Raw genomic sequence first — 17,497 nt, 5'->3', positions numbered from 1 at the left:
CATTTTTTTTGTGAGAACTGAGAACCATAGGTTATATAATTTTTAAGTATAAATCAATGAATTTATTTATCTGAAAAAACAAACACTATGAATTTAATAATAAAAAATATGATTATGAGATATTAAAAAAATTAAAAAATTAATATGTAAAAATTTATAATTTAAATCACTGAATATTTTCTTTCATTTTACTATATAATCATAATATATATATTATATATTATATATATATTATATATATATATATATATTATTATTATTATGATATTAAACTATCTACCGTAGACTAAATCACGACACGTGTGGCTAATATTCATCCTCTAAACCTCTTCCAGCCCCCGATAAACACAAGATAACCGTTAAAGTATAGTGCATTAGTAATGTTATATGCATATTAATTAGTATCCTTGTATTCTTCTATATTGATGAATGTACGGCAACTGCAGAAATAACTATAATGATGGCATGATCAACAATTCCAAAAAGAAGCCTGATACCAACTTTTGATTCCAAATGAACCACCATCTTTGCAGCATGCTTGGTTGATCAGGTCCATAAACAGTACAAGATGCATGCATCAACCCTTGAAGCACAAATCGGTAGCGGTAACGTGGTATTGAAATATAATTATGCGAGAGAAGCAAATTACTGAACTTGTTTACTTTTCCATATAAACGTCATATTTACAAAAATAATTGAACAGTAAGTACTTCTCGGGTATACATGTGAGAACCTTGCACCCATGGAAGCAACTTGATGCGCACAACCAACTCATCTGGCAAAGGAATCCAAAAGAAATACAATGACATGTACATATAAAACCTGGATTTGACGAGCCAAAGAAACACCACCAAATTCACCGATGGAGGTTGTCCATTTTGCTTCCTTGCACTGTGATCCTGTATTTCAGCTGGTAATAATCAGCATGCTCTTCCATCATTTCCAAAGTAGCCGTCATGAACCAAGGAATTTAGTCAGGCTTGGTGTACTCCAGAAGCATGTGTGGTGACCTGTAGATTTTTACAAGCGTCCAGTAAAGGACTTCTTCAACTACTAACTCACCCTCTGCCCGCGCAGCATAGATGTCCTCACAGATCGCTATCAACCTACCACCCAAATGATAAGATCTTCTGAATCTTTAAGAAACGTAGGCAGAAACATTATCACACGTGACATTACAGCATAGGCAATTTAAGTTTTTGCTGCAGCGGAAGAGTCTACGAGATAGAGAAAAAGAAACAACAAAATATGAAGTGCATAATTTTATCCCAAAAGTATTAAAAAAAAAGGAAAAAAAGAATAGGAACACTGCCCCATACGACAAAAATTATAATCCTCCCCCTCCATCTAGACTCCTTCCAGAGTTACCGGGGTTTCGGAGGCCAAGATTAAACTGCAATCCATAAGGTAGATCTATATAGTTATCAACTGGCTTCATAGATTTCATGGTACATCACTCTCTTGCCAAAATCTGCCCTATGAATTCAGCAGCAACTTTTCAAGAGATGTTGGCAGGTCAACATTTAGTAGTAAAATCTGCTCATCCTTGTATTGGAGACTCCTCACCTTAGAGTTGCCTTATACCCATATATGATGAAAAAAGATTTGCATGATGATGATGAGTGGGATAATGGTCCCAAAGCTTGGAATTACATAATTGTGAAGTTGAAGACTAATTATTGTTACATGATGGTTTATAGCTTATACTTGGATCTTATACTTGGAAAAACATTCATTTATATTTAACATCAATAGAAGACAAGCCACCCATCTTAAAACCCCTCCATAAAAAAAGAGGAAGAGGGAGAGCAGTTAATTTGGTGCAAAAATTAAATGATGAGAGTTTTAGAGCTTTTATTGGAATAGAAACAGTCTCTTAGTTCACAAATTAATGAACTGATGGAGCTCTTGGAGACTTTTAGACTTAACTTTAGTTGTCAATTTGAGGTATTTTTCTTTCGTTTTTGGTTACTTTTAGTTTTTAGTGGGTTGTTCTGAATCCGGCATTGAGTCAGAAAGATCTCCCATATATCATTTAGTAACTTCTTCATAGGTCTATTATTGTACTAGTACTATTTGTATGGTACTATTTACATTACATTAACAGTAATGATTTCTTGTGACCATATTTTAAGGGTTCTAAAATTCTTGATGTCCAGAGTGGGTCTGCTATTATCTTTCCTATTTCCTTTAATCTTATTTTACATTTTGTGTTTTGATATGATATGTCTCTGTTGTTTAGAGGGCTGGAAATAGGCTCAAACAAGACCAAAGCTTGAAAGCTAAAACAAACATATATTTTTGAGAAAACAAATATTTCAACTAAAATTATATATACAATTAAATTTTTTCGTTCACGCTTTGGACTCCATTAAATGATAACAGATGGCCAAAATTTATACCTTAAATTCAAATTCCCATCCTAATTACTCTAGTACCTCCTACACTGTCTCCTCTCACATCTCTCCTCTCTTTGCACATTGGCTTGATGGCTCCTCCGACATGATTGAAGTCCTATCTTTTGACATTGTCGATGTCAAGAGTTACCTGGCACCCTCCTTTTCATCTCCTCTGACGATCATATCATCATAACCTCCTATCAAAGTTCATATGCACAAACCTTTGAAACATGACATGCTAGCATATTTGATAATCTCAAAGCACTCTATGGAAGGAGGTGAGCAACATCAATGCCTCCATTAGTTCCTGAGCCCCACCAATCCACTTGTTCGAGCGAGACCTAGGCCATCTCCATTGCCTCCTCTCTCCATCCTTATGGGTCTGACCATTGCCATTATCTCCGGTCCTCAATCCTATCGCTGGTGCCACCTTTGCAGACCCCACCCGTTCTTTCCACTCCTCTTCCTAGACCTAGATAGCTTCACTCTTGTTGACACTGCCACTGTCACTGACATTGCAGGTAACACTGGATGATGGGAAGGAGGATAAGGGCCAGAAATAGCTCGGCCTCAACTCTCCCTCTCAATTGATTGATTCTTCTCAGACGTTGCCAGGCCTCATCACAACTACCAAGGAGGGCAGTGCCAATATGATCGAGACCTATGTCATGGCCATAAGCTCTCTCTTGGCTATGCGAGCGCCATTCACCAACCAATACCCTTCCCCTCTTCCCTTCTTCTTTATAGAACTTGCAACAAAGCTCTCCCTTCTCTCTTTTAGTATTATTTCAAGGACCGCTTTAGATTATACAGGATGCTGAGATGTATGTGATCCTTCTGCATTGGGCCATTTGTTGCCACCGACTGGAATTTTTGGTCTGCATTGAGATGTCGATTCATATACCTTCTTTCCAATTTGCTCCTGAAGAGTGGTTGTAACAGGTTTTTCTAGAGCTACAGGGGAATATCAGTTTGGTTGCATTCAAGGTTTTAAATCCTATGGTATCCTAGTTTCTCCACAAACTAGGATGCCCCATGGTCCCACCTCATCCCGAAGGACATCCCGATCGAGCAGCCAGGTGGTACCCCTTCAACTCTCATCCTATCTTTCCTCCATTTTTTTTTTCCCTTCCTTTATTTTTTTCTTCTCTCTTTCCTTTCTTCTTTCCTTTCTTTTCTTCTTCCTTCCTTCTTTTTCTCCTTTCTTCTTTTCTTCCTTTCTTTCCTTTTCTTCTTCTTTCCCTTTTTTTTAACCCTTCATCATCATCATCATCCTCTTCTTCTTCTTCTTCTTCTTCTTTCTTATTTCTTCTTTCTTCTTTCTTCTTTCTTCTTTCTTCTTTCTCGGTCCCATTTTCTTACAAGAACAAGACAGCTAAGAGGCCTCTTGTCCCACTGGGACCTAAAAACTTGGTTGCATTATGTGCCTAGGGACTGTCTTTTTGGACTAACAATGAGCCTTTAAGGTTTGGAAATTGATGTTGTCAACCTTGTTTGACTCTTGAATTGCTTTGGAATTTTATGGTTTTATGGATTTTGGGAGGAATTCCTCTAAAGCAAGTGCATTCTTGTTTCATAGATATAGAATCATTGGAAGAACTACACAACTTATTTAGTGGAGATGAAGTTCTTTGCTTCATAAGGAGGCCATATTACTTAGATGAGTGTTTTATTACCCAGTTGTCAATGTGCCCATTATGGTAATCTCCAAATGCTTCCCTTCCCCTCTTGCTCCAACAGTTGCCGGCAGTGTTGATGTTAGCAAGCAGCGGTGGCAAGAGTAGAGCGATCTAGGTGTAGCAGAGGAGGAAAGAAAAGAAGAGTGCAAGAAGGTGGTGTTGGTAGCTGGAGGTGATCACGATGGTAGTCAAAGCTAGATAGAAGGAGAAAGGATGAGACAAAGGGGATGAGGACAGGGCCAAGTCTTTGCTCGAACAAGCAGACTGTTGGAGCTCAAGAACTAAAGGTTTTGTTACTTTTGCCTACCTCCTTCCAAGGAGCTCTTTGAGATTATCAAATATACTAACTTGTCATGTTTTAAAGGATTGTGCATATGATCTATTATGGTTTACAGAATTTTTATTTATTTGGCTCCAACAGCCCTTCCTCCTAATCCCCTCTGTCTACCGATTCCAATAGCTTTGCCTCCCTCCAGCACTGCCAATGTCCAGGGCTATTATGTATCATCATAATGATCCCTCCTCCCATTCCCTCCACTGCCTATTTGGAGGCCTTCAATGTGGTTGCTGTTGGCACTGATGAACCAGCCATCATGATCCTCTCTCAAGTGGCCGACAAGGATTGAGAGCTTCTCGAGTCTTCATCATGTTCACCTGGCATGAGTGGAAATCAAATGTGACAAGTGGCTGGTTTCGATTGCACTTATTTAAGCTTCGAGGCGGACTTGGGTTCTTATTCATGTTGTTTCTATAAAGTTTTCAGGCTGTCCCAACCTAAAGCTTAGAAAAAATTTCAGGCTAGATTCAGGTGAGGGGTGGCTAGCCTATTTTTAGCTGTAGTTGTTTATGATTTGGTTCTATTGATCTTTGACATCCTTTTCTCATTGCCTCAACTGTTGCTACATAATCAGTTGTTTAATAACCCCTTTTAGGCCCTTTATTTCTTTTATTTTAGGTCTTAGTCTACCATTTAGACTCTAAATTCCAAATCCTTAGGCGTAAAGTTTGCCATCTCAGTATTGGACCTCATACTAATACCATGATGGTATAGTGTTGGTATGTTTGTTCAGCATACCAAGGCTCAATACACCCCCAATACTGAGTCTCAGTTTGGTACTAGTATGATACAATATGTCTGGTACAGGATGACATGCTTTGGTACAGCAAGCATCAATTGCTCTTTATAGTTCCATAAATATGAAAGAGATCTGATCTCTGAATGGACAGCAAGGCATTAAATATATTCCTAAACACCTCCAAATCCTCTTATTCCCTAATTGAGCCATAGTTTCATATATTTTAAATTAGTCATCTGTCCTAGTATTAATTTTTCATTGACAGTCCAAGTTTCACAATTCAGTTTTAGTAAGTAGCCTGGTAATGCAGTCAGGTTTGAATTGAATTTTCTAGCAACCTACAGGTTCAGTTTGGTCCTATACCCTTGTAGGTTCTTCTTTCACCAATCATCCCACATCACACTATGTTAGAGCCAAATAACTCCCTTTAAACATATTATTGTCAGAATTTTATGGTCTTTAGAACTTTATATCCGAATAAGTTGCATACAATCGCCATATTTCAAAATTCCTTCTGTTGGCTCTTGAAAGGGATGAAGTTACTACATTTGAAAGCAAAGCCAAAGAATAGATAACATGATAAAAGATTACTTCAGGATATGATAGGACTAGTTGGAACAACAAAGATTAGTTCAGGCTATGTAAGAACTAGTTGGAACAACCATAGTAGATTGGTGTAGGGCTAGGTGGCAGCATGAAGGTGGCTATGGGGATATATATATATATATATATATATATATATAGAGAGAGAGAGAGAGAGAGAGAGAGAGAGGAGGAGGAGGAGGACCTTGTGTTGTTGGTGGTAATGGCAAGCAAAAGCATGCAGAAGAAGAGAGTATATCCAGATAGGGAGAGGGCTGGCAGCGGTTGCAGTGTGAAGAAACAGGAAGCAGTGGAATTGAGAGAGAGAGAGAGAGAGAGAGAGAGAGACAGCAGGGGTGTTATGGCAGCAAGAAACCTCATGGGGACAGATAGCCCAAAAAATTGAGGCACAACAACTGTATCAAACTATCCACATGATGGAGAATATATGAGTTCATTTTTAATTAGAGCTATATAAGAATAAACTGGTCATTGACCATTTCATGGCAAGATTTAAACAACTAATGTCACTTCACCAAAAAGAAGCAACTTTACAAATTTATTGTGTTTGAAAGGAGATAGATATGCAAGGATATATATATATACAAATAAACAGTTTTGTAGGATAGATAGGCAATAATTTCATTAGATTTTATTCTTTATGCAAACGAGTCATGTTTCTAAGATTTTCTTGATATATCTTGTCATATTTAACACATAACCGGTTTAGTTTGAAACAAATGTAGGCATTGTAGATAACTAATCTACAAATGTATTTGCTTGGAAAAAATATGGATAAAAATCAAATAGAAGATACATTATACATATATACAATTTCATAAAGAAATATATGGATACATTGAGTCCATTTTTTATGAGGAAAATCACTGAGACACAATCTTAACTTAAGGCTAATTTCACTTATTATGTCCTCGAGTTTAAAAAGTTTCAAAGCGGTCATGAAGTTAGTTAAGTGGTTCAATATGGTCCTGAGCCCCATCCAGATGTCACCATAAAGGACAATTTTGCCTTCATTGAAATGGTTTATTTATCAGAAAAATGCCCTCTTCTTCTCTTTAAATCCTTCTTTTCACCACTTCCTCTTCCAACACCTCCTCATCCTCCTCTTTAAACCTCATTGTTGTGCTCATCCCTCCTCTCCATCTAACCTAGTCCCACCAATGCCCCATCCACTCCCACCATCTCCTACTCATCCAACATGTACTTCTCCTTTCTAAACCCCATTGTTTGCTCATCCTCTACATCCCTCCTCTCCATCTAAGCTAGTCCCAAGTCCCATTCACTCCCATCACCTCCTCTTAAAATACCTAGTCTTCTCCTTGCTACATCTTGGCGCCGTCCTCATTCCTCCGATTAACCTGATCCCAAGCCCACCTACTCCCACCACCTTCTCCTCTTCCAAAACCTCCTCTCTAAAAATCCCACCGCCATCCTCATCCCTTCTCTCCATCTAACTTGGTCCTAAGCACAACACACTCCCACCACCACCACCTCTTCTAACACCTCCTTTCTAAACCTCGTTGCTATCCTCACCCACCTCTCCATTCCTCCTCATCCCTTCTCTCTATCCCTCTCCATCTAAAACCACTCCACGCAAGATTATTTTAGTCCCAAAAGTCTCGCATAACTATCACATCTGAAATCCCATAAGCCTAGGTAAACAAAGATGGACAGTGAGACCATATTGAACCACTGAATTAACTTTAGGGACCACCTTGAAACTTTTTAAACCAAATGGATACTAAGTAAACTGGCCCTAAGTTGAGAGGGTGCCTAAGCTATTTTCCCTTTTTTGTTATACATTTTAAATAATTATGACATCCATCCATATTATTGTTCAACTAAAGCAAAAAAATATATATATAGTTTAATGTCCAATTAATGTCATATCTACTATCTTTAACTATTAAACATAAGCAAATATGTATATGGTCATTACCAATTTCTATCCACATTCAAGTTATTTTTCACCCTACAATGCCAATACTCTAGCATGAAGCTCATAGAGTTGTACAAATTTGTAAGTGGATAACAAAGACTTTGAATTTGAAGAACTCATATGCCCAACAAAAGCATCAAATATATAATTATTTTAGCTTTAGCTATGGCTAGACAGTAGACAAAGGTGACTGATGCTAAACTACTCAAAATCCGGGTCTTTGGATTATGAGAGATGAGCAGACTCTAAAGGCGAACCCAAACGCAGTATGGATCTTCAAAGATGCGCAAGCCCTAAATTCGTAAAATGACTAAAGTCATTGGTGGTAGCTAGTGTGCAGACAACAACAATTGGAGCAAAGGTCAAAGGGATGAGCAATAGATGGTATATGATGGAGCAATGGATGATAACAATGAACAAAAAAAAGCAATCAATGGTGATCATATGGATAGGAGGTGCTTATGCAAAGATCATGGAGACAGTGTTGTTGTCATAATTGGGAGCTGTTGAAGATAATATTGCAGTGAGCACATGTCACCTATCGACAAGGATCAGACAATTTGCATGAGAATAGCAATCTGGTAGTGCCAATTTGTGAATTATGGTGATTGGGGGTTGCAAATGTGGATATCTTAGGTACTCAATTACTCATCAATGATGCAAAGATTGAAAGCTTCTCAACCCTTCTTTAAAGAGAATGGGGAAAATGATTGCCACAAGCATGGTCACGTGGTAATCAAAACAGTTGATAACGAGATTGTAGCAAATAGGACCACTATTATAGAGATTTTGAAAATCAGTCACAGCCTTCACAAAAATCCTAAAGATAAACCTTTTAATCAAGCATTTCCAATGTAGAGATGGCATCAATCAAGCACCAACCATGTAGAGATTGTGGTGATTGGATGCTCATTTTGTGGAGATCATGAACATCAAGCATATTGTTCCATAGTCTTGGAGATTGTTGTAATCAATATCTGTCACTGCAAAGATTGCATTGATAGCATGGGTGCATGGGCAACAAATAGATCATGTTGAATTTAGAAGGGCCACATATAATAATCATGTGAAGCAATATTGAAATCCAAAAAAGGACCCTCGAACTTTCTTTTTCTTTGACGATACTTTTCACTTTTAATCTTTTGCTATATGACAATAGTACTTGCTATTTTTCATGTTATCATTTAGATGGGGAAGAGAGGGAAAAGAGGAATGTTGGATGTAAACAAACATCATATAGTATAATTCAGTAAATTGCAAAATTGCATCTTAAAACTATTTGCTTCTTGGGAAATTCTTTGTAGACTGCCCACGGTGTAGAAAATCCAACGTGGAGCGCACCGTCTCATCTGATTAGGCCACATAGCGACCATTTTTCAATGTGCATTTAATGCCCATAGTTCTACTTTTTCGTTTGAAATTTTGAATGACGAAAATGCCCCTTTTCTTTTGAAAAAATTATGACATCCTATGCCGATATTATGATATTTTGTGTTGAAATTATGACTTTCTGCATAGGATATCATAATTTTTTCATAGGATGTCATAAAGAGGGAAGGACATTTTCATTATTGAAAAATTTATGAAATTTTTAAATGACGAAAATACTCTTACCAAAATTATAACATCCTGTGCTGAAAGTCATAATTTCAACATAGGATGTCATAATATCGACATAGGATATCATAAATTTTTTTAGAAAAAAAGGGACATTTTCGTCATTCAAAATTTCAAACAAAAAAATAGAACTGTGGGCATTAAATGCGCGTTGGAAAGTGATCGCTATGTGGCCCAATCGGACAAGGCGGTGCGCTCCATGTCGGATTTTCTACACCGCGGGCAGTGTACAAAGAATTTCTCATTACTTCTTTCTTGTCCTTTGTTTAGTTCTGATGGCAACCCACTCCTAAGGACATTAGAGAACCACAGGGAATAAAAGAGAGAGGATAAAAAGAAGTGAGGGAGTGGGTGGAATTAGGAGAGAAGGAACTTCCTATGGCTCCATTCTTCTTTGCTAAGACCTTTAATTCTGATTTAGGGTAGTCCTTTCACTTGAGACCAACTTGGTCAAGATCTCTTTGTGCCATGCTAGCTCCACTTCTTTGTTATGCTCAACTTCCTAGGCTATCTTGCACGGTCTACACTCTGCAGTGTGCCCCAAGGCTGCCACTCTCCCTCTATAGGTGAGAGAGGCCCATCGGTGTACTTAATAATAGAAATTCAAAAAATGGTTTCCAGTCCTCTTGTCTCTTAGCCTTTGGTTCATTTACATATTCCTATAGAATCCGGAGATATGATTCTAGGACCACTCACATGGAAAGTAAAGGGAGATGATTAGTTGGAATATTGTGCAAAATCAAAGGATACCCTAGGATCTACTTAATCTCAATAACTTGCTCATACAATTTAAAGATATATGATTATGCTTTTGATCTTCATTCCTTCTTAAGGCCTAAGCTTTTCTTGTGCCTAAAGTAAAGAGTTGGTAACTCATTCTAGAGCCTTCAAATTTGCTTGTGCCTCCATCTAACTGGACAGTTAGCATGAAAGGAGAGGAATAGTTCAAGATTGGTCGTAACCTTAGACACCCCCAAACTTTTCTTTGCTTGAAAAATTGAGGGTTTCACTCATGTAGTAGGAATTAAATATCATGTTTCACCATGGAAGCACCCCTCCTTCGCCCCTCCTCCCCCTTTAAGTGACGAGACATGTTATACATTATTATTTTAATAAAAAAATTTTAATAAAAGATCAAAATGTTGCCCAGTCCAACATAAGACTCACATAGGGACTAGGGTGCAATGCATGCATCAATGATATTTTATGGGTCCCTATACCCTTCTTTGCATGCTTTTGCCACTCAAATTACAATTTGAATGTGGTACCTGCACCCATATATGGCCTTTATGCATATTGCATGCTGAGTTCTTCAATCTCCTACTATAGTCCCAAACATTTTGGGTGGTAATTAAACAAAACAATGCTGTCCAATTCTGATCCAATGTGTCATTCATTGTCCTATCAAAACCTATGGTGGATTTTATATATAAAAAAAACATGGTGAACCATGCCAATTATCTCTGTACAACAAGGGGCAAAAGCATCCAAAACAACTCCACCTTCAAATCTGAGTTTGATATATTGGGTCACAGATGATGCTAAACAAGGAGCATTCTCAACTTGAGGCCACTAAAATGGAGCTATGTGTTATAGAAGGAGATTAACATGGATGGTGACGGAGATGGGCCACACCCTTTGATTGCTCATGATGAACTTCACCAGACAAGGCGGTTATGATGACAATTAGAAGACATAAGACCAAATACAACTTTGGAGGGCAGAAACTAATAATACAAATCACTTAGATATATTCAACAAAACAAAAGCCATTAAATATTGAAAAAACCAAAAGAGAATAAATACTACTAGAATGCTCAAAATAGAACAAGAAGACACCAAATTAGTTGAGGAAAGCATAAGGATGAAGTGAGGAACCAGGCAAGCTTACACAGTCAAGAGGAGATGATAAAGGCATCCAAAAATGAAGAGTACATCACCATAAGAAAGAAAAAGGCCAAAATTCACCAATTTTGAGGCTAAAGACCAGAAAAGAATATGATGGTAGGGGACTCGGAGAACAACCAAGTGACCAACAATGAAGATGTTTTGACATGCAATTTGAACCATATATGGTTAGTTTTGGCCAATAATTCTAAGGTTGGATACTGATGATAGTAGTGGGAGATGCCAATAAAAGATTTTAAAAGCCACAATTATATAGAGATACCAATAAAGGATGTTAACATCCAAAAATATATGGAACTGTGATAGCATAATGAATCTGTATGTTTTCAAGGACTGCATGCATTTTGATTCAAGCACTAGTTGAGATTTTAGGGTTGCTAAAACTGTGACTATCAGCTATTATAGAAGACAAACAATACTATGATAAAGAAAAGAGATAACAGGAAGAAGAGAAACATCATATCAACTGAAGCCAACTGATCTCACCAATAAGTAGAATTAAAGAAACTTCAAGCTATGCCAGCTAGATCATTTCATTATTGCTTGAAAAGATCAGCACGGTCGCTAAAACTTGGCAGAAAATGCTGGATGGTTGTAAGCATTACTGAAACAAATTCGAAAGTTCTATAGCTTGGATTAGGATCAATGCCAATGTGGTCTGAATGCCTGGTGGCAAAGCCAACATATAATCCAAGAATAGTTGGAACTTAGAAGGGCAAGAATAAATGACTTCACAGACGATAAAACATTTCCTCAGTTATCTTACACAATGTGTCTCTCAAGCCACTAACAATCCTAAGAAAATATCTATTATTCATACCATGTAACTTTAAAAGCAAATGTTAAAGAATACAGCAGAAGGGTAATAAATCCACTGTGGTTAAATAACCCATGCTGCATCTTGGTGCTCATATAAGACATAACTGAATATAAGCAAGTGTCACTGCATGTACACAATACAACTATACACACTTTCGCAGCTCCAATGAATGACATGCTGATTTCTCATAATTTAATATTTAGTGGTTTAGAAATGATCATGCTAGATCATGGTCCTCAAATAAGATATTATCTGATATGTGTGGGTGTCAATGCATGTCCGAATGTAGTTGACTCGATGACTTTAGAGGATGGAATTAATCTTGGAAAAAGTATGACAGTGGAAAACATTATAACAGTTAAGCACAACAAAGATAATGATAATCTTAAATTCCAAAAAGTGCATATAGCGTATCTAAATTAAGCTTCAAAATACAAGAAAATGTTCGGCATACATACCTGTCACAAGAAGGAAGATTTTCATAGGGTATTCTCATTCTCAAGTCAGAACATTGAAGCCTGATAAATCGGCCAACAGCTAGAACAAAAGTAAGATACAGACTCCAAATGCTGAATTTACTAAGAGTTTCACCAAGAATACCCTCTGAAAAGTAAAAAGAATAATTAATTCAAACACATAAAAACCATTTATGCCTTAATAGCTGGAACCATATTCCTTTTCTTACACATGGAATACTTAAACCAAAGAAATATAAAGGCAGAGAGTATTGCTGATCATGGTTGAAAATGGTCAAATCAACTGATTGCTAACATTATTATCCTCCTTTTCTATTTTTTAGACAAAAAGATTAACAAAGGAACACTCAACCCTGTGCCTGTCTGGTTTTAATTGAACCAAGCCAACTTGGCTCATGTGATCATCCTTCCAATACACAAGGATTATAAATGCTTGGCAATAGCAAAGATAATGGACAAGTTACTGATCCAAAATTCTGTGCAACATAGGTGATCAAGGGAAGACATACAGATATACAGAAAGTTATTAGCATTTCAATTATGTTGGAAAAACTATTTCAAAATAGGCAGAATCAGACTGTTGGTTCTCTGATGCAAAGAAATTTGAAAGGGAGGCAGTTTATTTATCATACAGCATTCGCTGAATCATCCCAAATCGGAAGGTTCAGGGCATACCAAACCATATCGGTGGCCCACCGGTACGGTTCTAGTGTCAAAATCAGAACAATGGCAGGAGAGGGAAGGAAAGAGAGGAAAAGAGAGAGTGGTGCCGACTTCACCTTGTTTTTTTTTTTCCCCAACACACGGTGAAGCCTGCAAACCTTTTATCGACTTTACTGTGAATCGGCAAAAAATTTAAAATGCTGATTTAAAATTGCGATCAGCAAAAGGTTGAGAGGAGGAATCAGGCCTTTACAGTCCTCCAGCAGCCACCACTAGTCTCCGCGGGCTCCTTGCCCTCTCCTCCTTCCCTCCCTCTCCCTCCCTTCCACTCTCTCTCCCCCATTTCCTCTCTCGGTTTGGAGTTCCTGCTCCTCCAGAGGCCCCCAAGGCCCTCCAACAGCCACCATTGGCATCTCCGCCATCTCCCTTTCCTTCCCTCCTTCTACCTCTCTCTCTCTCTCTCTCTCCCTCTATCTAGTTCTCCCTCTCCGTCGCTTTCTTTACCATATCAATGTGGGCCCGATACGGATGGTATGTCGGCATACTGAACCGTACAGTCGGCTGACTGGCATGGCATCTGGTTTCGGCATGGCCGGACCCTATTTCGTTTCAATACATTTACATTCCATCTCCAAGCCTTGTTTAATTTTGTTTATTCTCTTATAGGAAAAAGCTTTGCATAAATGGAAAAGGATTTGTATATAACAAACCATCAAAATAAGAATATTTTAAGCATTAATCAATCTTCTATCAAAAAATTGCATTGCTCATGACCAATTTAATGATAAATAAATCCCTAAAATTAGTTATGTTTTGTGATTAAGATAAAAAATGGTCACAATCATTTAGTCTGTGGTTAATTTAGGACTATGATTAATTTCAGTATTTTTGAATTTTTATGGATTTAAACTAAGATTATGTCCTACACAAATTTGTGTAAGAACTTTATCACTTAAGGAGCCTTGTATTGAAAGTTGTTTTTCTTTTTTTGGAGGTGGGGGGTGGCTATCACTAGGTTGGAGGCGAACTAATGAGCAAAACTTAAGAAGGCTTTATGGATGGTCTTAGCATATCTTATAGCCTAACATTGACCCTTGAAAAATTCTAAATTCATGGCTTAGGCAAGATATGCACCCAGGGAGATCTACCTTCTTTGTCAATATTTAAGCTCAAATCCTCCAAAGTTTCTCTAAACATGTGAAGTGTTAAGATGAAGGGGGAATGTAAAAGCTTTTAATCTATGGAGTCATGTTCATCCTCATGGAACAAATAAGCCCAAGCTTTGTTTTTGGTTGGGGTCATGAGAGGGAGGATAGATGTACTCCTCCATCCCCTATTTGGTTCAAAAAATTTTAGGAAAGATGGATAAAATGGAGGGATTACACATCCATCCTCGCCCACCAATTTGCATCCTCCCAAAGTGGAAGGATGCAAGGAAGGATTGATAGAGCATGTGAGCAGTGGATTTCTCTATTGATAAAATTATCTCTCATTAATTTTTTAATAAAAGACAAGAGACCATGCCCCACCTTTTCCATAAAAGGGTAGTTTAGTAAAATGCCACACATATCATCCATTCTCTCTTGCATTCCTATAGTAAACAGAGGAAACCATCTCTCTCATCCATCCTTCCTCCCTTAGCCATCTTTCATACCAAATAGAGGGTAAGAGATCAAACAGAAGAGGCAAAGGGAACTTAACAATGCTAGGAATAGTGGAACCTATCCAAAATAGGTTTTGGAAAATCATCATTGTAGTCTTTTGTCTAGATTGAGAAACTTCAATGAAATCATGATTCTAGTTCCGATTAAGTCCAAAAGATTTCATGTTATGGGGATCTTTGTCCTTAGGAGGATAATACAAAACCATCAATGATAAAAGGACCAAAGCAGAAATTAAGAGATCTGAAGAAATGGAGAAGAGGTAGGATAAACATCAATATATATTCTGCACACCAAGGTTTTAAATCCTGCAGGATAGGGTAGTCTCGATTTCCATAGAATGGGATGCATCACCATCCTGCCTCATCCTGACACTTAGGATAGGGGATGTCTTCAGATGTGCCAATTGAGATGCTGGGATAATGGGATGGTACCCCATTTCAATGTCCCATGGAACGTTCCACTAGAACTTGAGTCCTTGCTGCACACCACTAAGTTGTTTAGTTGGCCAAAAGACAGATGAACCAAGATGGGGCTGTCTTTAATGATCAAATATCAACAGATATAGGGCACATTTAAGACCAAACAACTTTAAAAACACGCTTCAAATATATGTTAATCAATTAGACTTACCAAGCTCTTATTAATTAACTTGACACCTGACTTACAAAACTCTTTCTTGTGCTAGTGCATGAATAATAAAGCATCCGAGGTCCAAGCAAGGTTTCGTGCCTTGGTTGAAACTAATAGTTCAATCAAGACCTAACCCAAATAGTTTTGGGTTACAATTAGTTTTAGCAATGTTGTCTCAAAGTTTCAACTAAAACTGATAGTCTTGGTCTAGTTTTGTAGTTTTTGTCAGTTTTGGCCAAAATGGACTGAAACTTGATATAGATGATTTTTAAATTCTTGGTTTGGTGTTTGTTACCGTATTAGAGTCATTTATTATTTGTTTGAAATCAAATGCATAGGCCATGTATTACCAGTTTTCAATATATATTTCTTTTCTTAAGTTAAAAGATTGGATAAATAATACAAATAACATTCGATGGGCTGATGACTCTGAAAAAGCCCTAATTTTAGTACTATTGGAAGATTGTTAGAATTCCACGAATCTCAAGCAAATCTGACAGAATAAGATAAAAATCATAATGATACCATAGAATCAAGCCAAAAATAGTAGAATCAAGCCAAGATCTCGACAATCAAACATCAACTATGATCTCAGCAAATAAGGAAATCCAAATAAGAAAATCTATCAAAAAAATTTGTCACAACCAATAGTACTATCTTTGAATATTTTTCTATGATTTCTCACCTTTTATTGTATAGTTGTTTATTATTTTTGTATAGCCATGCCTATCTTTTTTAAATTTTGACCCATACATTGGAAGAATAACAACTTTTGTAATTGAAATTATTTCTTCCATTTTTCCTTCTCAACAGGACCTTTTTCCACATGGTGTCAGAGCCGGCCAACCCCAGCCGTGCTCCACCATAGCCGCCGGCCACTCTCAAAAAATGTCCTGCCGCCGCTGACAAGCCCTGAAAGAGGCTCCCTTGCCACTGGCCAACTGCTATCCAGCCTCTATCGATTCCTATTCTGCTATTGATTATCTCCGATCTGTTTTTTCTGTTGCAATCACATCTTGGTTCAGCAATATTTCTTGATCTAAGATGGTGAAAACAGCAATGATGGTATCAATCAGAGACAAAGGAGACTCCACATCCGGAGCCACAATAGAGAAGAGTAATATTGTCACCGGCACACCTCCCGGGGCAAATTATTTCGCTGGATATGCTCTTCTACTTACCATTCACACAAAACTAAATGGTACAAATCACTTGGAATGGTTGCAATCGATCAAGTTGGCCGTGAAAGGTCGGGCCAAGTTTGGATATCTGACGGATGGTGTCAAAGAGTCTGCTGAAACTGATCCCAATTTTCAGACTTAGATGATGGAGAATGCAGTGGTTATGGCATGGCTCCTCAATTCCATGTAGCCGACCATTGCAAAGACCTATATATTTCTCTCAACAATGAAAGAAATCTGAGATGCTGTTAAGGAGACATATTCTGATCGAAAAAATTATTCCCAAATCTTCGAGTTGAAATCCACGCTATGACGATCGACACAGGGAGATCGAGATATTACCACCTACAACAATGAGATGGCAACACTGTGGCAGAAGTTGGACCTATATCGCACAATTGAGTTAAAAGATCCCGAGAAATGAGCAAAGCACAAAAAGGGTGAAGATGCTGCTAGGATGTATATATTCTTGACTAATATGAATCAGAAATTTGATGAGGCAAAGGGGAGAATCTTGAGTCGGAAGCCACCGCCCTCTATTAGGGAAGTGTTCTCTGAGATTTGACTAGAAGAGAGTCGGAGGAAGGTTAATGCTTCATTCATCCTCGTCTCGTGTTACTCTTGGAGCTGAGAGTTCAGCCCTTGCAACCCAAAAATCGAAGGCAAAAGGAGAAAAGAAAAAACAGCCATGGTGTGACCATTGCAGGAAGCCGAGGCATACTCGAGAGACTTGCTGGCACCTTCACGGCAAGCCTCCTAACCAAAAAAAGAAGCCCAATGGGAGAGCTCTTCAAACCACCATTGATAATACTCATGAGCAATCAGTCGAATTAGACTCGACC

The 17,497-nt window shown here is 37.8% G+C and overlaps 1 protein-coding gene across 2 annotated transcripts in view; it reads right to left on the bottom strand.

Moving 5' to 3' along the window:
• Positions 1–645: 645 nt before the first annotated feature.
• The window catches only part of LOC105039770 (piezo-type mechanosensitive ion channel homolog), a 114,850-nt gene continuing 97,998 nt past the window's right edge, over positions 646–17,497 (bottom strand). For both annotated transcript variants that reach the window (XM_010916035.4, XM_019848360.3), the window contains exons 20-21: positions 12,500–12,644; positions 646–1,106 (exon numbers count right to left, since the gene is read on the bottom strand). In XM_010916035.4, coding sequence (XP_010914337.1) covers positions 971–1,106; positions 12,500–12,644 — 281 coding nt within the window. In that variant the 3' untranslated portion in view covers positions 646–970. The remainder of the gene's footprint in view (positions 1,107–12,499; positions 12,645–17,497) is intronic.

Source organism: Elaeis guineensis, chromosome 1, assembly GCF_000442705.2.
Source record: "Elaeis guineensis isolate ETL-2024a chromosome 1, EG11, whole genome shotgun sequence".
NCBI lineage: Eukaryota > Viridiplantae > Streptophyta > Magnoliopsida > Arecales > Arecaceae > Elaeis > Elaeis guineensis.
Note: the sequence above shows the minus strand (reverse complement) of the source record. Positions and strands in the feature narration are given on the sequence as shown.